Raw genomic sequence first — 22,178 nt, forward strand, 5'->3', positions numbered from 1 at the left:
AAGAGTTTCTCCAAACATCCATAAACAAACTACTATGTTCTTTCATTTCTATCATCTTTTCATATTCCATCTTGTGCTTCAAACCCAAGTAAAATATTCTGCCTTGAATCTGTTTCAAGTGTTTACAAGTGTTTGCGTAGAATAGAAAGCGAATTAAATCCCTAACAGGATTTCTTTCAAACCATTTTTCATAAGCCTTCATCCTTAGTCAGACTCCGTCTCTATCGATAAAGCCAATCCTATCATGTTTTGAATCAAATACAGTTTGCACGAATAGCTCACTGTTGGACAGAACAGACTCTGTTCAACTTACAATATGATGAAGAATATCACTCAGTTAAAACGATGCTTTGATTCTAACTCTCTCTTGATTAACACACAGTAAAAAAAGAAAGCAGCTAACAATTTCGATAGAATAATCTGAGTATCAATAGATCGAATAATTGTCTGGCGGTTCGTCCGTTGTCCTTGAGATTCTTTAAATAAGGAAAAGGTACTAACGGTCGAATCTTCATAATAACACGTGGTGAGCTTCCATTGGAACGCTTCCATAATACACAGCAGACTCTGAATACAAGGATCGTGGCCGTACACAACTGGTAGTGCGCCGAATATTCTTCAGAGATGTACCTACAAAACAAGTAGTGTGAAGGATATTCGCTTATGTGGCATTGGTTGATTGGTTGCAGCTGACTTACTAATCTTCACTGGAAAGTGGAGCAGGAGTAGCATACAGCTAGAGCACGTGGGTAGACGGGTGTTAGCTTCAAGCAACTGTTTAAGCATGGCATTAGACGTATTTCAATTAGACGCCTCGTCTAATGAAATCAGACGTCCCCGTCTAATAACAGGATCCATTAGACCACCTGGTCTAATGGGATTAGACTTCACGTCTAATTACAGTTCACTTCAGACTAATCTGAAGGAGTTAGACTGTACGTCTAACTTTCACTAGTTAGACTGCACGTTTAACTTTCACATTCCATTAGACTCCACGTCTAATTACGGTTCCCTTCAGACTAGTCTGAAGGAGTTAGACTGCACGTCTAACTTTCTCTTTCCATTAGACTCCACGTCTAACTCCGTGTGTTAGACTGCACGTCTGACTTTCTCTTTCCATTAGACTCCACATCTAATTCAACTAGTTAGACTGCACGTCTAACTCCGCTAGTTAGACTGCACGTCTAACTCCGCTAGTTAGATTGCACGTCTAACTTCGTATGTTAGACTACACGTCTAACTCTTCTAGTTAGACTGCACGTCTAACTCCGTGCATCTAATGTCAAATCGGTCTAATTACCCTCATTAAGACCACGTCTAATAATGTCTGATTTCGATACACCTACGCCAAAGACAATTAGACGCATAGATTAAGTTTTATATTCATTCATCATCAAAATTCTAATAGTCAAACTACTTTGACATTTAGTCAAAATAATTTGACCCAAAAAGTACAAAAGGGAAACTCGCTTGTCCTTGTTGTAACAAAGACACTATATCTCTTTGATTGGTTAATTGGCAGAAAGAATATTATATGGGTCACCGATGCTTCCTCCCACCAAACCACAAATACATTAGGGATAAAGAGTCATTTGATGGTCGAGCAGATTATAGAGATCCCTAAAAAATGTTAATGGGACAAGAAATTTACGAGCAAGCACGAGACCTAGAAGGCACCATTCTAACTACAAATCAAATGAAAAAACCAAGATATATCATGAAACACGGGGAGACAATTGGAACAAACTTAGCATTTTTTCAATTTGTCTTATTGGATATCATTATTATTGAGAAATAATTTGGATGTGATGCATATTGATAAAAATATTTGTGATAGCGTATTGGGAACAATGATGAATGTGAAAGAGAAGACTAAGGATGGTCCTAAAGCCCGAAAAGATTTGCAACTCTTGAACATAAAACACTAATTACATCCTATAGATGTCGAAGGAGAAATTCATTATCCAGAAACCCTTTTCACTTTTTCCTTTGAGAATAAACATCGTCTTTGTAAATTATAAAGGATCTTAAGTTTCCTGATGGCTTTTGCTCAAACATTGGAGGTTGTGTAAGATAAGAATATTACGGTATTAAAGAGTCATGATTGTCACATTTTATTAGAATATCTTATTTCTCTAGCAAGCCGTGGATTGCTTCTAGATATTGTGTATGTTGTTATAGTAAATTTGTCCCAGTTCTTTCGTTTGTTGTGTTCCAAAGTGTTTAGTGAATCGGACCTAAAACAATTGTACTTGGATATTGTGACGACACTATACAAATTGGAAATGATTTTTACACCATCGTTTTTCGACATCATGATGCATCTTCCGATACACTTGTCACTTGATGTTATACTATGGGGTCCTGTCCAATTTTGATGGATGTCTCCGATAGAACAATATATGGGTACAATGAAAGATATTTGCGGAATAAAAATCACCTAAAAGGCTTAATAAGCGAGACATATCTTGTGAATGAAAGTATTCATCTATGTGCCAAGTACATGAAAGAAGCTCCTAAACCAAGTTCAATCACGGGTCTCTTAGTATTTTTATCATTGGAAGAACTATCTAATGGAACAATATATAACTTGGATTATTGCGATCGAGATATGACTCATTCATACATCTTGAAAAATTGCCCTGAATCAGAACCATTTTACATGTATGATTTCATATTGCTATGTTAGTACAAATTATTAGCATTAAAGATATGATTTTAGAATTTAATATTGTGAACACACGTGCAGTGAGTATGTGCAGGATTGCAATAACATGGAGTCCCGTGGAGAAATTCCCCCAACGTATGCTAGTTATTTTAAGCATAGAGTGAGTAAATACTAGAACCATGCATATCTAATAACTTCAACTTGATTCTACAATTTACGAATAATTTAACTTGAGTCTTAATTTACGTATATAGGTCACCCAATTAACAGGCGATAATAATATATCAAGAGACCTTAAGATCTTAAGCTCCGATCCAACTATGTACTCATTTAGTTTTGTTTGGTGTAAAATAAACGGATACAAATACTATACAGAAAAAACATGACGAAGGTCTAACCACTCAAAACAGTGGAGTTGTTGTTGTAGGCAACAATGGATCAGATACTCTATCATACTACAGAGTTTTAACGAACATAATCCAAGTACAATACTTTTATCACAGACAGGTTGTCCTCTTTAAGTGTTAGTGGTTTGATGCACATTCTAGGGAACGTGGAGTGAAAGTGGATAAATATGGTTTCGAAAGTATAAATGTCAACCGAATTTTAAAAACCTCAAATGTAGGAACCTTATATTTTGGAGAGTCAAGAAAAACAAGTATTTTACGCCCCTAATATGGCATCACGGCCCGGTTAGAAGATTGTGACAAAAATAAATCCATGTTTTACAAATATCTAGTTAAGAATAGATTTGTGTTTACCTTAAACTTCACATCATATTGATTTCATACTAATAAATATTCTCGTACTAACTTTGTTAACAGGTACGTACAATGCCTCCAAGAAAACTCATCAAGACATTCAAGGGGCTGATTTCACAAGTAGATGACCTTACGATCCGAGGGGGATCTTCAGGGAGCCAGGGAGAGCATTCAGGGGACCCGGTGTTGCCTTCAGGGGTCCGGTGTTAAATCATGTCCCAACCTCCTAATTGGCAACTCTTTTGATGTAGAAGATGAAGATGTAAACGTGAAAAGGGAAGGACAATAAATATCTTTCTTTGTTTATCTCATTTTAAAACTTATGATTTAAAACATTGTGTTGGTTTTTAACCTATGTTGGGGATTTAAAAACGTGTGTTGGTTTTTTAACTTATGTTAGGATATTTTTGTGAATCCTTTTGATCGTATTTGATGGGTATTTACAATGCTTTATTTAAGATCGCATTGTTTTAACACCATCAAAAAGGGAAATTTTTCAACTGATTTTAATCATTTAGCTTAAATCATCAAAAAGGGGGAAATTGTTGGGAAAAATAAGAGTTAATTAACTTAGAAGAAATAGTTTGTAAAACTAAGTAAAGAGTTAATTAACAGAAAAGTGCTAATATTAATCAATTATGGTTTGATGATGTTTAGATATGAATAAAGCTAAGCCGTCTAATTATTTTTGTGTAGGTGCATAAGACTTGGCTAACTTAGATGTGGTCTAAGCAGGCTAATTAGACGTGATACGTAGTTAGACGTGTAGTCTAACAGATACGTAGTTAGACGTGCAATCTAACAGATATGTAGTTAAATGTGCAGTCTAATAGATACATAGTTAGACGTGCAGTCTAATAGATACGTAGTTAAACGTGCAGTTTAACAGATACGTAGTTAAACGTGCAGTCTAACTCCTTCAGACAAGTCTGAAGTGATATGTAGTTAGACGTTGCAGTCTAACTCCATTAGACGTGGTAGTCTAATGGGTAGCGTAATTAGACATGCAGTCTAACTCCTTCAGACAAGTCTAAAGGGATGCGTAGTTAGACATTGTTGTCTAACTCTATTAGACGTGTGGTCTAATGGAATACGTTATTAGACATTTGCGTCTAACATTCTTAGACTAGGCAGTCTAATGGAACACGTCTAATGTCTCGCTTCAGCAGCCGTCTGAAGTTAGCATGTGTCTATCCACAATCAACTAGTTGTCTGCTACTTTTCTCCACTCACTCTTGTGCAGTCTGACAAGCCACCTAATTACATCCAATGAACGAACGCCACGTACCAAATATTCTTCCAACGATTTGTCCAGTATAAGACAATATCAAAGAGGATATTCAGCGCATTACATGTTCGGTACGTCCACGTTCCAATTGCTCAAAGTCTGTTGTACTCTTATCCTTTGGGCGGCCTTCCAATGGACGCTTGCCACGTGTCCATGAAGAAGATTCGACCGTTGGTGTCCTTCCACTACAAATAGATGCTTAAGGACAACGTCTGAATCATCGGTTACTTTGCTTATCCCTACAATCTTACAAGTTTACTCTTGCACTTACTTATATCGATCATCTTCCAAGCTAAGAATGAATCAAAAACTGTCTAACTGAGTGAATATTGTTCTTAATATTGTAAGTTGAACAGAGGGTGTTATGTTCAACAAAGTGTTTATCTAGATCAGTAATTGTATTTGATTCAAAGAAATATATAGTGAAATCTTTCCGGTTGTTGGAAGAAGGGGATGACGTATGAGAGTTTGCTCTGAACATCCATAAACAACTTGTTGTGTTCTTTCCTTTTTCTTTCCTTTCTCATTGGTTCAAAGATTCAAACTCAAACAAACAGTTCCGCACTTGAATCGTTTCAAGAGTTTGTGAAAGTTTGCGAAGAATAGAAAGTGATATCAATCCCTAACAGGATTTATATTAAACCGTTTTCCAGAAGCTGTTAACAATAGTTAGACCCTGTCTCTATTGGAGACCTGGTTGCACCTATCCTATCAAAAATGTACCTTTTATTATATATAATATATTAATCATTTATATAGGATTACTAATTATTATATCCATACTATATATTTTTAGAGAAATGATTAGGTGAGGGAATTTGGTGAGTGAATGACTTGGCATAATCTTATTCGCTAAAAAAATCAAATAATTTCTCTATTTTCTCTCTTTCCTCCCACTTTTACATTTTCCATGCCAAGTCATTCCCTCACAAAATTCCCTCTCTCTATCACTCCTCATATTTTTATTATATATAATATATTAACCATTTTATTTCTTTCATATTATTTATAATAAATTAATTATTATATTCTTAATATTTATTTTTATTATATATAATATATTAATTATTATAAATACTTAATATTGTTGACCATTTTTTTTATCATCAATCAATAATATTTGGATAAAAATTAAAAATTGGTGTTTTTCTATATATTAATTCACCCCAATTCAACCATATGTATATATATATATATATATATATAAAAGCATAAATTTTTAATAATACATGAAAAAATGATGAACAAGATTTATTCTGAGTTAACTAACAAAATAGTTTTTTTTTTGTTGGATTTCCTTATAACAAAAAAATCAAAATTATTTAAAAGAAAAAAAAATTGTAAAAGTGAAAATAAATTTTAATTACCTCTTATGAATGAATGAGGGATGAAAAATGAAAAATAAAAACGAAGAAAATTAATAAATGAAGAATGAAAGAAATTGTGAAGAAGAAGAGATGAAGAATGAAAGAAATAGGAAAGAATGAATGAAGAGATGTAGAGTGAAAGAAATGATGAAGAATTAGTGAAATAAATTGTGAAGAATGAAGAAGAACAAAAGAGTCGCATAAATATATTAAAAATTAGGGTTTTACTTTATGGATTGTGGGTCATCATATGGGCTTAAAGAAATAAAGAAAAAAAATATTATTTAAATTTTGAGTTTTAATATTAATTAAATAAATAAAAATATTATATATTATGAGGCTCCAAAAAGTTCGACAAGACATCGAACAGAACAAATATTATATGAGCTCCAACTCGGTCAAAGTCAAGGACGGACCTAGGAATTCGACTTGGGGTGGGCTTGAGTTTAAATAATAAATTATTTATATATAAGAGAGGCTATAATATAATGTTTAAATAAGTCCGAGATTTTAAAACATAAAACTAATCTAAAATAGAATATATATATATATATTAGTTAAATCTCGTTTGACATATATTGTCAAGTAGTGGACAATAAAATCATTCTCCATTTTATTGCAAAGTTTCGTCTTCACATTTTGATCGTATTCTTGATCAATTGTTTGACACAACTCAACAAGTGTAAAACCTTAAATTCTGCATCATATCAAGTTTATAATGTGGAAACAATTTTGTCGTTTAATGATGTTTGTTGTTAGAAAAAAAAATTAAAAGAGTTTTGACTATATTGATTTTGAATTTTATAGTCCGTGGACGTAGGATTTTCACTAGACAATCTCTCTATTGAAGATGTTAATATTTTTCATTTATTTGCAATATATTGATGTTTCATTTTTTATTTATCTATACATAATTTATCATAAAATGTTATTTTGATAAATAATTGAATGTTTAACTCTTAAAATATGTTTATATTAATTTTAAGATAAACTCAATTATTCAAATTAAATGAGTATTTTATTGAATAATTAGAATGTAAAAATTACATAACTAAAGAAAAATAAAAGTAAATATTTTCATCAAAACAATTAGAGTGTGATAAAAATTTTAAAAATAACTAAGTAATACTAACATGATAAAAGGTCAATGTTGTATATTAATCAAACATGTATAAATTAATTATAAATATCATATAAATAATTAAGTTGACAATTATACTAAGTAAAATGTTAAATTAAGGAAGAGAATTAGAAAATAAAAAGAAAGTAGAAGAAAATTCTAGGTAAAATTAGTATGAAATGTAAATAATTAATGAAATGAGAATAAGTGAAATAAAATAATATTGATGGAAATAATTAGTGGAATAATAATTAATGAAATAAAATATTTGTTTGGTTGGGAATGAAATGGTTAAATTTGTTTGGTTGAAAAAATAATATAAGCTATGTAAACAGTTTAAGAAGCAAAAGAATTAAGGTATAAGAATTAAAATTAAAAGAATTTGTTTGGTTGGTAATTATATCGGTTGAAACATAGATATATAATATAATGTAATTTTTTATTTGGGTAGGCTTAAATAGACTTCAGTTCACACTTTATATATGTACTTGTACTTGGTCAAAATCAAACTTTAATTAAATTCATGTACAGTAAATTCATTAGTTATATAAAATATATAGTTTTAATTGGCTCAAACTTTATTAACAAGTAATTAATTTTATTTTATTTTGGATTAAAGCTAATAACTTAGCCGGTCTCCAATCATCATTATTTACATTTTTTTATGTAAAGTTTTTTAGTGAGTTAATACATCAATTAATTATTTTAATTATAATAAAATATAATATTAAATAATTAAATTTAATAACAAAAAATATTTAATTTAATTAAATATAAAAAAATATTGTAAATGAATACATTTTATTTGAAGAATTAAGCTGTAATTTTTAAGATTTGAGATAAATTTTATTTGTAATTTGTTTGTCTATATATTGGATATATTTTATGTCTAATTATTTTTTTTATTGAAACAAATTAATTGTTAATTTATGAAACAAAATAAAAACAGTGATAGATAAGATAGAGTCCGGACCAGGGTTTTTTTTTTTTAAAAAAAAATTCAAATAAAATTATTTTTTAAACAATCACTCCCTAACAATCAAATTATTTATTTTATTAACTAAAATGCTAAAATTTAAAATTATTATTTTATTTATATATATTAATACCTTTAAAATTTTTTTACTAAATTAATTATTATTTTTTTAAAATTATCAACCATTATTATTTTTTCTTTCTCTAAGTTTTAAAAAAATATTCAATCTAAAAAAAGATTTAGGACAGGAATTAAATATAGATTTAGGCATACTTAGATTATTTTAATAATCTAAATTAAAAAAAAAAAAATTCTCACTCCTATTAAATTATTTAATTTATTAATCAAAATATTAAAATGTTATTTATTTTAAATTATTATTTTTTATTTTATTATTATATATTAATATCATTTAATTATTTTTACCCAAAAATATCTCTATATTTTCAAAAAAATAAATAATAATATATTTTTTAAATAACTTATTTTTTTTTAAATATAGTTGGAACAAGAGGCACATTAGAACTATGAGTGTATTTACTATCTCGTATTTTGAATTTATTTTACTAATTCCTATTTTGTTTGGTTTCTGAGTAATTTATGTGGGACAATGTTTATAATCTACTGTATTTTTTTTTATATAAAATGATGTTTTATATAATATATTGCAATATATTAAATTCATATTATTATAAAAATTAAATTAAAAACTCTTATAAAATATGAATAATAAATAAATATATTGTTGATGAGATAAATTTAATTGTCTTTATTTATTTATTTTAGTAGAATACCATCTTTGCCACATCATTGATTAACCACTGGTCAAACAAAAAATGCTTCAAACGGGATAATTCGAATCTAATATTGCAAAACAAATTATAATTGTCATCCTTATTAACGTTAACGTTTATGTTATTAAAATCTCGAGTTAACTTTTAAAATCTTAAAACTTTATAACTTTACGATTTTAAGTAAGGTTGACGAGTATGAATTTAAGTATCTCTTAAAGTAAACTCTTATCATTTATAATTATATTTTACGATTTTACAAGTATATAAATAATTTTTTTTTACGATTTTATACTATTTTACATTAAGGGAAAAATATTATATTTATAAATTATAAAAGAAAAATTATTTATTTAAATAAATTACTTAATATAATTAATTTAGTAAATATGTATTTTTTTTATAATATTATTTATTTATTATTATTTTTTAATTAATTTTATATTTAAATATATAAATTTTTAAATTTGCTAGATATAAAATATATATATAATAATAATAATAATAATAATATATAACAATTTTATATAAATTCTCGCATTTGGATAGAATAAATTCTCAATTTTAATTTTAATAGGACATTCTTATTTGACTTGATTAGATAAAATTGAGTAATTTTTTTTAATTCGAGAAAAAAAAAACTGATTGTGTTGCAAATTGGATTGTTAAATGGGCTATTTCACATTTTGTGTCTTTAAAAAATAATATGATCATATTGGGCCACATTGTTAAAAGTATTAAAAAGAACTTACCTCACTGAACAGGGCTTCTATTTAATGTATATAGGCCCGTTTAAAAATATTATTTACTTGATTTGATTATGGGCTTATGTTTGAGAAAACCTTAACCTATTTATGAATTTATATATAATTTCTAAATTTAGAGTCACATAAGGAAGTATTATAATGTATAAATTATATAAGTTATTAGTGTTTGGTTGGGAGTAGAAAATATGTATAAATAGTATATGTTTTATTATTTTGTGTTTGGTTGGTAGTATAAGAAAATAGTAAGAAGTGTAAAAGACTATTTTATCCTTATATTTTTAAAATTATTTTTAATGTTTATTATAAGTAGTTTGTATTATTAATTAGATGAAATTTTATAAAAAATAAGATATAATTATTGTATAAATAAATTTTTAAAATAAATAATATTATTATATGGTTTACAATATTTTATATATAATTACTTATAATTTAATTTATATAATTATATATATAACTTATTTATATATTAATTAATTAAAAAATAATAATTTATGTATTATTATAAATATTTGTATATTGAAAAAATATTAATTATTTATATAAAATAAAATATTATTAATATTAATAATTTATTTAAAATAATATTTAAAATTAGAATGTTATAATTATAAATCAGTTTCATAAATAAACTATATAGTTATAAGTTGTATTAATTAATAATAATAATAATAATTTATATAATTAATTATAAATATTATTTATTAATAATGAAATACAATATTAATTTAAAATTTAATTTTATATATGACTTAATTTTTAATTAAAATTATTATTAATTTTATATAATCATTATATTTAATTATGTATACAAATTATTACATTAAAAAATTTTATACTTAAAAATAATATAATTTTGTTTATAGAAATAAAAATATATATTAACTAAAAAACAAATAAAATTAAGTAATTGTATATTTATTATTATTATTTAAATTTAAAAATTAAACAGTTAAATTTAAATTAATATTTAGATATAATTTATTATTACTATAATTTAAAATATAATAAAAAAATTAAATTTTAATAATTTTATAAAATCAGGAATAAAAGAAGAATATTAAGTTTATAATTATTTATACAACCGTAATATATAATAACCAAACAATCCATTTAATTTACTATATCTATTAAGTATACTTTATTTACAAGGCAGTGCAATAATAAATGTTCCCACGTGATTTATTTTTGGTTTCTATGTGATGACTCATGTCTTACTTTTCCTATTTGGACTTTATTGTTAGTTTGGTTTGAACGTCTCTTTTATTGAAAATTTTGTTTTTGAAAAAAGAATAAAAATATATGATACTATAATTGTGAGAATACTTATCATAATGCATAACTTGTCATAATAGTAACTAAGAAATAAGAAATGAGTAGTCGCTCTCATTACTTGTCATAATGTATCCTTCCTTCGTAAATATATGATTCATACACTAAAACAAAACACGTAATTACCATATTAATCTATTTAGAATATCAAATTAGGACTGATATTGGAGGTGAGATTGAGACAGAAATATTTTTTAAACCTCACGATCTAATTTGAGGCATCTTATTGTTAAAGTTATATAAAATAATTATGATTTTAAACGCTTTTAATCTATTATTCATGTAGAATTTAAATATAAATAAATAAAATATTTATGTCACTAATTTAAATACCAAATTTTAGCGAATTAAAGATTTTAACTACTTAATTTCAAATAGTCGACAGTTAAAACTCTAAATTCGCTGAAATTCGATAGTTAAATTAATAGCATAGAACTTTTATTTATAAATGACATGTAAATAATATTGATTCGGATTATCATATTTTTTAAGAAAAATTATGATAAAAGAAAAATAAGTAAAGAAACTGCGAAGAACAATTATATATATGTTGAAGAGGGAAAATTTCAAGAGTTTGAGTGTTGTATATCAACCTTTATAAATAACTCTTTTATAGGAGTAGATTAATTTAGAAACCTTAAACCACTTATACTTACAACCCAAAACCCATTAATAATTAAATAAATTATAATTGCATAAATGATAATAAAGACCAATAATTTTTAAATTTGTTGAGAATCAATGCTTAGACTCACGATCTCCTCGTAAACTTGATTTGATTCGAGATTCTTCACGTCGAGCAGCTCTCGCATCTTCATCAATTTGACTCTTATTAGCGCCTTGGTGAGAATGTCCTCACGTTGCACATTGATGCTTACGATTTCTACGACAATCTAGCAGTTCTCAACACATTCACGGATGAAGTGGAACTATGTGTCGATGTATTTGTTGTGTTCATGAAACACCGGGTTTTTCAATAATTTTATTGCAGACTTGTTGTTGATATAGAGGGTTACCGACCTTGACTCACATCCGAGCATCTCGCTCAACATGTTTCTCAACCAAAGTCCTTGATAGGACATTGTAGTAAATGCCATAAACTCCGCCTCACATGAAGATAAAGCAAATGTTCGTTGCTTCTGAGATTGCCAAGTGATTAGATTCTCGTTGAGATAAAACACCATCCCTATAGTGTTTTTTGTGTCGTCTATGTCACCGGTTAGGTCGCTATTAGTAAAACCAACAAATTCTTCAACTTCTCGTCCTCTTCTTAACTAAATCTCATAGCTCGTCGTTCCCTTCACGTAATGAAGAATGTGTTTTACTACCTATTGATATAGAGTGGTAGGTTTCTCCATGTATCGACTCACTATGCCAACTACGTAAGAGATATTGGGTCGAGTGTGCGTCAAGTACCTAAGACACCCGATGATACGCCTATACTCTTTCGGATTCACTAAGCTTCCTTCCACTTCCTTTGCGAGTTGCAACTTTGCTTCCAACGGATATTTGCTCGGGTTGCAATCCTCCAATGTGAATTGTTTCAACACCTTCTTTGCATAAGTCACCTCCTTCAACTCGATGCTATCTTTCTTCTAGTCCACCTCGATACCAAGGTAGTACGAGAATAGCCCGAGATCACTCATCTCGAACTCTTCATCATCTTCTTTTTGAACTCCCCAATGCCCTTGATGCTTAATCCTATCACGATTAAGTCGTCAACATATATGCCAACGATGATACTTTTTCTCCATAGTTTCTCGTGTACATATTCTGCTCTTGAGAATATTTCATAAAGTCGAGACTCATCATTCGCTTATTGAGGCAAGTGTTCAAAGCCCTTGGTGTTTGACGTAGTCCATAAAGAGCCTTGTATAGCTTGTACACTTTGTTCTCTTTATTCTTGATGATGAAGCCTTTAGGTTGAGCGACATAGACTTCTTCTTCGATGTCACCATTAAAAAATGTTGATTTGACGTCTAAGTTGTGGATCTCCCATCCACGGTGAGCTGCGGTGGCAAGAATTAGTCTAACTATGTCAATTGTCAAGTTTTGCTACCGGTGCAAAGGTCTCCTAAAAGTCAACTACTTTCTTCTACACATAGTTTTTCTCTACCAATTTTTCTTTGTGTTTGAGGATGTTGCCTTCACTATTTCTTTTCAACTTGAAAACCCACTTTAACCCAATGGTCTTGTGACAGGGTGGTAAGTCGGTGTGCTCACATGTCTTATTCTTCATGATGGACTCTAGCTCTTTCTTCATGGCCTCATTCCATGTCACTTCAGCTTCCAGCTCATGATATGTTTATGGTTCGTCGGTGGTGAGCAACAATAATTCATCACGATCTATCTCCGCATAAACATCTCGTAGAATTCTGAACTCCACGGAATTTTGTACGATCTCGTTGTTGTTGTTGCACCACTTCCACTTCTTCTCCTCCTCGAACACGACATTTCTACTCACATGAATTTTCCCACAAGTTGGAACAAGAAACTTCTGCATCTTGTTTTTTTCCTTGAACTTCACATTTCCAATGATCTTCTTGTCAAGCTCATTGAACTTCTCTCGATGGCCCGTCATATGGTTGATTGCTCCATTGTCAGGTACAACATGTTAGTGTGATTATATTGATTTCCACACTTTGAGGCGATTCACATGAAGAACGGTGAGTCGGTGGATGATTTAGCCATAAAATTGACATTCATCGTGACTGGTATTCGCTCTTTAGGAGAGGAGGTGGAGGATATATTCGTCGTCAAGAAGTTTATTAGAGTCGTACCATAAAAATACATGTAAATCGTTACCACGACCGAGCAACTTGGTGACCTCAAGAATATGATCGTCGATGAGATTATCGGTTGTCTCAAATTCCATGAGGAGAGATTTTGCGGCAACAGAGACCAAGAAGAAGAGAAGCATCTTTTTCTCACGCATGGTGAATGGATGTCATGAATGAAGAAAATGGAGAAGACAAATTTTCTTTCGGACCGTCGAGTCGCAACATCAACGATGGAGATAATCGAGGTCGTGGTAAAGGGAGAGGTTGAGGTCAAGGTCGTGGAGAAAGTTCACCTCGATAAGAAGACATTAATCCCCACAAATATAAGAGCACAATGAAGTGTTACGCTTGTAAAAAGTACGGGCACTACTCGACTGAGTGCCCTAACAAAAGGCCCGACGATAAGGTAAACCTCACTAACTTCCATGACGAAGAACAATCATTAATGTTTGCTGAGGGAGTGACGAACGCTTTGCCCGAAGAAGAGGAGACAAACCTCGAAGAGTTCTTGCAAGAATCGTCCAAGGAAGAATAGTGGTGATGTTACTTAATGAAGAGAAAGTCATGGCAAACCTTTTTGTAAGTGGCGATGAGTATAATCACATCGACATGTGGTACCTTGACAATGGAGCAAGAAATCATATGACGGGTCATCGAGAGAAGTTCAATGAGCTCGACAAAAAGATCACCGAAAATGTGAAGTTCGAAAATGGAAGCAAGGCGCACATGTTTCTTGTTCTAGCTTGTGAGAAAATTTGCGTGAGTAGAGATGTCGTGTTCGAACTTCACATTTTCGGTGATCTTCTCATCGAGCTCATTGAAATTCTCTCGATGGTCCGTTATATGCTCACTTGCTCCATTGTCAAGGTACCATACGTTGGTGTGATTATACTCATCACCACTTGCGATGAGCTTCGTCATGACTTTCTCTTCATTGAGTAACATCGCCTATGGTTCCTCCTTAGACGATTCTTGCACGAACTCTTCTAGGTTTGTCTTCTCGTCTTCGGGCAAAGAGTTCGTCAATCTCACAACAAACATTAATGATGGTTCCTCATCATGGAAGTTAGTGAGGTTTTCCTTATCGTCGGGCCTTTCGTTAGGGCACTTAGTCGCGTAGTGCCCGTACTTTTGACAAGCCTAACACTTCACTATGCTCTTGTCTTTGTAGGGCTTAGTGTCTTCTTATCGATGTGAGCTTTCTCTACGATCTCGTCATCTGTTACGACCTCAGTTATCTCTACCACTATGACTCGACGATCTGGAAGAAAAATTGGCTTCTCCATTTTTCTTCATTCGTGACATCCATTCACCATGCGTGAGCAAGATGTGCTTCTCCTCTTCTTGGTCTTTGTAGCCGCGAAGTCTCTCCTCATAGACTTTGAGACAGCCGACAATCTCATCGACGATCATATTCTTGAGGTCACCAAATTGCTCAATCGCGGTAACGATTTGCATGTATATTTGTGGTATGACTCTAAGGAACTTTTTAATGACAAAGATCTCTCCACCTTCTCTCTCAAAGAGCGGATACCAGTCATGATGGATGTCAATTTTATGGTGAAATCATCCACTAACTCCCCGTTCTTCATGTGAATCGCCTTGAAGTGTGTCTTCAAGATTTGCACTTTTACCTCATTAACTCTCTCCACTCTAACATTCATTGTCTTTAACGTCTCTCACACTAGCTTGGTGGAATCCTACTCGGCCACCGTGAGAATGACGTCCTCGGGGAGCGCTTGATAGATGATGACGAGAGTCATTCTATCTTTCCGTTCGTTGACCTCGTCGAGCATCACATTTTCTCACACTCCTTGTGCTTGTAAGTTTACCCACATCTTCAACGTCCATATTGAGTAGTTACTCTTCGTGAGTAACGTCACATTCCCTTTTCTTCTGATCTTCATTGTTGTTGCATCTCTTGTTTATTTGACGGTATGTTCTTCAGATAGGCTCTAATACCAAATGTTAGTTCCGATTTATCGGATCTTCTAAGAACAATGATGAAGAAAGCAAAATAAGTAAAGAAACTAGGAAGAACAATGATATATGTGCTGAAAATGAAAAGTTTGATAAGTCTTAGGTAAACATTTATTTTAAATGAATAAATTAACTTAAAAACCATAAACTACTTATGTTATACATACAAACCCAAATTTATTAATAATTAAATAAGCCATAATGGCATAAAGGACTATAAAGACGATTAACTTTCAAATTTAATGGTAATCATCGATACTTAGACTCACCAATAATAAGTTAATTTCATTTCAATCGATAATACAAAATCTCATTTTTCATTATAATTTTAACCATAAAAGTTCTAAATTGTGATATTTGAATGAATATGTCTAAAATCTTAATTTTCCCTGATAAATAGTCTTAATTTAATTCTTAATCATTCTATGATTTTTAACCCGTGTAAAAATAATCTAGCTTACTATGCTGCTTAAATCATGCAATTCCTCCTGTTACCTTTAAAAACAATATTATATATATCTTATTTTTTTTTTATTGAAAACGAATTTCAATATAATATTTAAAAAAAAATTATAAATTGTGTTTTTGCAAGTTGACAGTTATTATTTAATTAAATATAAATTTAGAATAATTTTTTATTTTATTTTTAAAATGTAGATATCTGAATTACCTAATAATATGGTTGACCGTAATTAATTCTAGAAAATAATACAAAATTTATTAGCATAACCCTTATTCTGATGGGAGAAAATTAATAAATTTATTATCAAAATCTACACATATGGGTATATAAGTAAAATTCACAATAATTTGTTAATACTAACTTTTAAATATCTAAATTTAAAAATTGTATAATTTTAATAATTTTTAAAGTACTTTGTTATATTTTTAAAATAATATTTAAAAGTATTAACCACTAAAAACTATAAAAAAAAGACCATGACTTAAAAGTAGATTCATCCCTAGGACAAGTAGTACTGTAACATTTTGAACAATAAAATATTATATATATATTTTAATAAAAATATAAAGCTGAGGAATTTGATGTCATTAATTATGTAAAAAATGATGTGATAACATATAATTAGACTTAAATTTAAAATTTAATATAAAACAAATTTTATTTTTAAGATTAATTTCATGTTGTCGTATCATTAGAAGACAATTATAATATTAAAATTTCGCCCTCAATTATTACTCTATTTTAAATAGAAAATGTATTAAGAAAAAACATAATAATGAAATCTTGGGTACCACAAACCTGTCACGACTCATAAAGAAAAAGAAAAGTGATTCTTATATTCCTTAGATGCTTTCTTGATTTATCTTTGAAAGTTAATCTTGAACGTTGGATGTATGTAATAATGACACGTGTACGGACCGATACAAATGTTCGCCCATAAGTTCTACTGGTGGGTAAGGAATTATATATATATCTTTTACGCGTAATCTTTGGCAACAAGAAATCGAAGGTTTCATTTCTTCTTCTTTAAAGATCAAATTGAAGTCGTCCTTTTAGTCAACGCGGTATAGTTTTCAATTTCTATATATAATCTCACCTACCTCTTCTATCGTGATTGATTGATTATACACACCCACACACACACAGTTTTGATTCTACCCATTATTCTCAACAAAGAAGAACGGAAATGGCGGATCAGGAGATGATCGAAGAAGTCGAAATACACGACCTTACCAAGATCCTCTCTTCGCCTGACAGAGATTTCCTCATTCGAAACAACGGCGAACAGGTTTGTTGCATTTTCATATTTATTGTTTATATGATTTTGATTGATTGATCGATCGATGGAGGCTGCTTCATACTTGGGTTTTCTTAAATTGATTGTTTTTTCATAGTAAACTAACAGATACGACTTGGGTTTCTGCTCATTCCATTTATGCTGTCGTTTTGCCCATAAGGTGTTTGTAGAAACGTATGCTTAGGATGTTTTCAAATTCTTTGACCTTACAGGTTAAACTTGACAGTTTGAAAGGGAAGAAAGTTGCTTTGTATTTCTCTGCATCATGGTGTGATCCATGTACAAGGTTCACTCCAACTTTGGTGGAAGCCTATAATGAGCTGACATCTAAAGGAGATTTTGAGATTGTATTTGTTTCAGCAGATGAAGATGAAGAATCTTTTACAAGTTACTTCTCCAAGATGCCATGGCTTGCAATTCCCTATTCAGATTCTGAAGTTCGTGAGAGCTTGGATTCGGTTTTTGAGGTGAACGGTATACCTTTTCTGGTGTTCATCGATGATACCGGAGAAGTTGTGATGAATGAAGGAGTCGAGTTAATCAAGGAATATGGAGCGGAGGCATATCCTTTCACTGTAGATTCTTTGAATGCGATAAGAGTGGAGGAAGAAGAAGCTAAGAAGAACCAATCTCTGAATTCTCTCCTAGTTTCCAAGTCCAGCGATTTCGTCATTTCATCTGATGGGAAGAAGGTGCGTGCGTGTGTGTGTCTTCTTCATCGAGCTTGAATGCTTAAATTTGCTTATTTGTTTCAAATTTCATAAACTCAAGCTGCATCTCTTTTTTACTTGGTGTAGGTTCCTGTTTCTTCTCTTCAAGGGAAAATGATTGGCCTATATTTCACCGACTCTTCCTATGGCAGATGCGTCAAGTACACTAAGGAATTAGTGAAAGTGTACAAGGAAATACAGAAAGAGAATGGATCAGAATTCGAGATGATCACAATACCCTTGGACGATGAAGAAGATTCTTTCAAAGAAGATCTCAAGAGTCTCCCATGGTTGGCATTGCCTTTCAAGGACAAGAGAGCCGGAAAGCTGGTGAAGTACTTTGAACTCAGTTCTCTTCCCACACTTGTCATCATCGGTCCAGACGGAAATACCCTTCAGCAAGACGTAGCCGACATGGTGGGAGAACACGGTTCCGAAGCCTATCCATTCACGGCGGAAAGGTTCGATCACCTCGAAGAGCTGAAAAGGAAGAAACTCGAATCCCAAACGTTAGAAGAGGTTTTAGTCTCTGAAGGAGGTCTCGATTTCGTAATCGGAAAAGAGGGAGTAAAAGTTCCAATTTCCGACTTAGTCGGGAAGACTATCCTTCTCTACTTCTCCGCACATTGGTGTTATCCTTGTCGCGCTTTTCTCCCGAAGCTGACAGAGGTTTACAACCAAATAAAGGAGAAAGATGCAGAATTCGAGCTGATTTTCGTCTCTAGCGATCACGATCAAGCCTCGTTCGATGAATACTTCGCGACTATGCCTGGGCTGGCATTACCATTCGGGGACGAGAGGAAGGAGGGGCTTTCCCGTCTGTTTGAGGTGCAGGGGATTCCGACTCTTGTGGCACTTGGGAAGACTGGGAGGACTGTTTCGACGGAGGTAAGGGAGATGGTGATGTCGCATGGAGCGAAAGCGTATCCGTTTGATGAGGAGAAAATGAAGGAGATAGAAAAGGAGTTGGATGATTTGGTGAAGGGGTTGCCCGAGAAAGTTAAGGTTGAGAGTCATGAACACGAGCTGTTGTTGGCGAAACGGAAGAATTTCTTTTGCGATGAATGTGACGGGCCTGGGGAAGTTTGGTCTTATTATTGCGATGATTGCGATTTTGACCTTCATCCTAAATGTGCTTTGAAAGAAGAAGAGAAAGTTGCAAAAGAAGAAGAGAAAGTTGCAAAAGAAGAAGGTAATGAGGAGGAGAAGACGGAGAAGAATGGTGGTGGTCCTAAAGAAGGATGGGTTTGTGATGGTGAGGTTTGCCAGAGGGCAGCAACCTAAAGGAATGAATGAAGAAACTGATTTCATATTATCCAGTTTTTCATATTATCCAGTTTGTTATATATAATATATTAATTTTTTATCTCTTTGAATATTATATATAATATATTAATTATTATATATATAATAATTTATATTGTTGGCCCTTTTTTCTATCATCAATCAATCTTATTTTTATAAAATTTAAAAAATAGTGCTTTTATATATTCATTCCACCTTACTTAATATAAACTTAAGTTTCTTTTAATACATAAAAATGATATATAAGTATAAGTTTTTACTAATATATGAAAAAATTATATATGAGTTAACCAACAAAAATAGTTGTTTCCTTTTTTATTATTGAATTTCCTTATCAAATATAATCAAAGTTATTTAAAAGAAAAAATTTGTATAAGTGAAAATAAATGAATGAGAGGTAAAGACTATTAGGATCGGTCCTAACAATAGAGACTAAAGTCTGACTATTGTTAACAATTATGATAAACGATTCGATAATAATCTTAAGAGAGATTAATATCTGTTTCTATTCTTCACAAATTCTCCGAACTCTTGAAACAGTTTCAAGTGCTGAAGTGTTCGTCGAATTTGAAGCTTTGAACCGATAGAAGATGAATAGCAAAAAAATAAAGAACACAAGGAGTTGTTTATGGATGTTCGGAGCAAACCCTATTACGTCACACATTCTTCCACAATCGGAAGAATATCCACTAAATACTTTGAATCAAATACAACTTACTGAGTTAACTAACTATCTGTTGAACAGAACAACCTTTGTTCAACTTACAATATTCTCAACAATATTCTCACAACTAGATAGTAATTGATTTTCTCTCTTAAACTTGAACGATGATAGAAATCAGTAAGACCAAGAGTGAATAAACAAGTTACTTAGTGTGTTCAATTGATCTATTGTTCGAGATATTCATCTGTTGTCCTTGAGCATCTATTTGTAGTAGGACATCAACGATCGAATCTTCTTTGTGGACACGTGGCAAGTGTCCATTGGAAGGCTGCCCAGAGTACCATAAATCAGCAAACTCTGAGCAAATGGATCGTGGCCGTACCGAACTGGTAGTGCGCCGAATATCCTCTTGATATTGTCTTGTACTGGACAAACCATTTGGAAGGACATTTGCGTACATGACGTTCGTTCATTTGATACAATTAGTTAGCTTGTCAAACTGCACAGAAGTGAGTGGAGCAGGAGTAGCAGACAACTAGTTTATCGTAGTTAGACGTATGCTTTCTTCCGACCGCTGCTAAAGCAAGACATTAGACGTGCTCCATTAGACCAAGTCTAAGGGAGTTAGACGTCCTCGTCTAACTGCGCGTTCCATTAGACCAAGTCTAATGGAGTTAGACGTCCTCGTCTAACCGCGCATCCCGTTAGACCAAATTTAATGGAGTTAGATGTCCTCGTCTAACTACGCATCCCATTAAACCAAATCTAATGGAGTTAGACGTCCTCGTCTAACTACGCATCCCATTAGACCAAGTCTAATGGAGTTAGACGTCCTCGTCTAACTACGCATCCCATTAGACGTCCTCGTCTAACTTCACATCCCATTAGACAAAGTCTAATGAAGTTAGACGTCCTCGTCTAATTACGCATCCCATTAGACCAAGTCTAATGGAGTTAGACGTCCTTGTCTAACTTCGCATCCCATTAGACCAAGCCTAATGGAGTTAGACATCCTCGTCTAACTTCGTATCCCATTAGACCAAGTCTAATGGAGTTAGACTACCACGTCTAACTTCGAATCCCATTAGACCAAGTCTAATGGAGTTAGACTACCACGTCTAATTTCGCATCCCATTAGACCAAGTCTAATGGAGTTAGACTACCACGTCTAACTTTGTCTAATTATCCTGCTTAGACGATGTCTATGTTAGCATAGTCTAATGCACCTACATCAAAACCAAATAGACAAATTAGCTTATTATGTTTAAACATTTAGTTTTATTCATAAATAAACATCATCAAAATTCCGTTCTAAACATCATCAAGATTTTGTTGTTTAATGTTTAATAGCTTTTGTTTATTTCTAAGTTAATTACTTCTCACTTAATTAACTATTTTCTTTACTTTTATTTTAATTTTTCCCAACAATTTCCTTTTTTTATGATGTTAAAACTATGCAATCTTAATAAAGAAAAATAAACACCCATCAAATAAGATTGAAATCAAAGTAGTTCACCAAAGTATTCAAGCATAAGTTTAAAGAGTTGTTAAGCAGAAAGAAAGATTTAGGGTCCTTCCCTTTTCAACATTGGATCTGCGTCGCCTTCAAGAATTGATTTGCCATTTAGGATGTTATGGAAACGAGTGATCGCTAGTCCTCCACTGTCACCACCTCTGTCGCCTCCACGTCTTGAATCTCTTTTTGCTGGTCTACAACCGTCTTCGTCATCTACAGCACCAGCAACAACTTTTCGCTTTGATTACGATCGATTTCCTCTAGCAGACGTTGACCCCCCCCCTCTTGTGCTTCCTTCCCCCTTTTTAACATTATCAGGTTCGGCAGCAACAAGAGCTCTTTCCTTCTCAGCAACAACTTCAGCTTCTTCTCTAGCTTGAAATTGCCTTGCAA

General features: G+C 31.7%; 1 protein-coding gene across 2 annotated transcripts; it reads left to right on the top strand.

Annotated features, from left to right (window-relative positions):
- The first annotated feature begins 17,279 nt into the window (after positions 1–17,279).
- Positions 17,280–19,722, top strand: LOC124922252 (probable nucleoredoxin 1). Of its 2 annotated transcripts, XM_047462986.1 has the most exons (4): positions 17,280–17,357; positions 17,440–17,581; positions 17,803–18,282; positions 18,388–19,722. In XM_047462986.1, exons 2-4 carry the CDS (start codon positions 17,480–17,482, stop codon positions 19,582–19,584), a joined length of 1,779 nt encoding a protein of 592 aa, XP_047318942.1. In that variant the 5' UTR covers positions 17,280–17,357; positions 17,440–17,479; the 3' UTR covers positions 19,585–19,722. The 2 variants fall into 2 exon arrangements, with proteins under 2 accessions (XP_047318942.1, XP_047318941.1); XM_047462985.1 differs by lacking the exon at positions 17,280–17,357 and having other exon boundaries at positions 17,372–17,581.
- The last annotated feature ends 2,456 nt before the right edge of the window (positions 19,723–22,178 follow it).

The sequence above is a fragment of the Impatiens glandulifera genome, chromosome 1 (genome assembly GCF_907164915.1).
Source record: "Impatiens glandulifera chromosome 1, dImpGla2.1, whole genome shotgun sequence".
NCBI classification, from domain to species: Eukaryota; Viridiplantae; Streptophyta; class Magnoliopsida; order Ericales; family Balsaminaceae; genus Impatiens; species Impatiens glandulifera.

Bases quoted from the DNA above. Each gene is read 5' to 3' on its own strand.
- LOC124922252 (XM_047462986.1), top strand. From the start codon at position 17,480: ATGGCGGATCAGGAGATGATCGAAGAAGTCGAAATACACGACCTTACC. The intron at 17,582-17,802 runs GTTTGTTGCATT...TTGACCTTACAG, and splicing joins TTCGAAACAACGGCGAACAG to GTTAAACTTGACAGTTTGAA. The intron at 18,283-18,387 runs GTGCGTGCGTGT...TACTTGGTGTAG, and splicing joins TTTCATCTGATGGGAAGAAG to GTTCCTGTTTCTTCTCTTCA.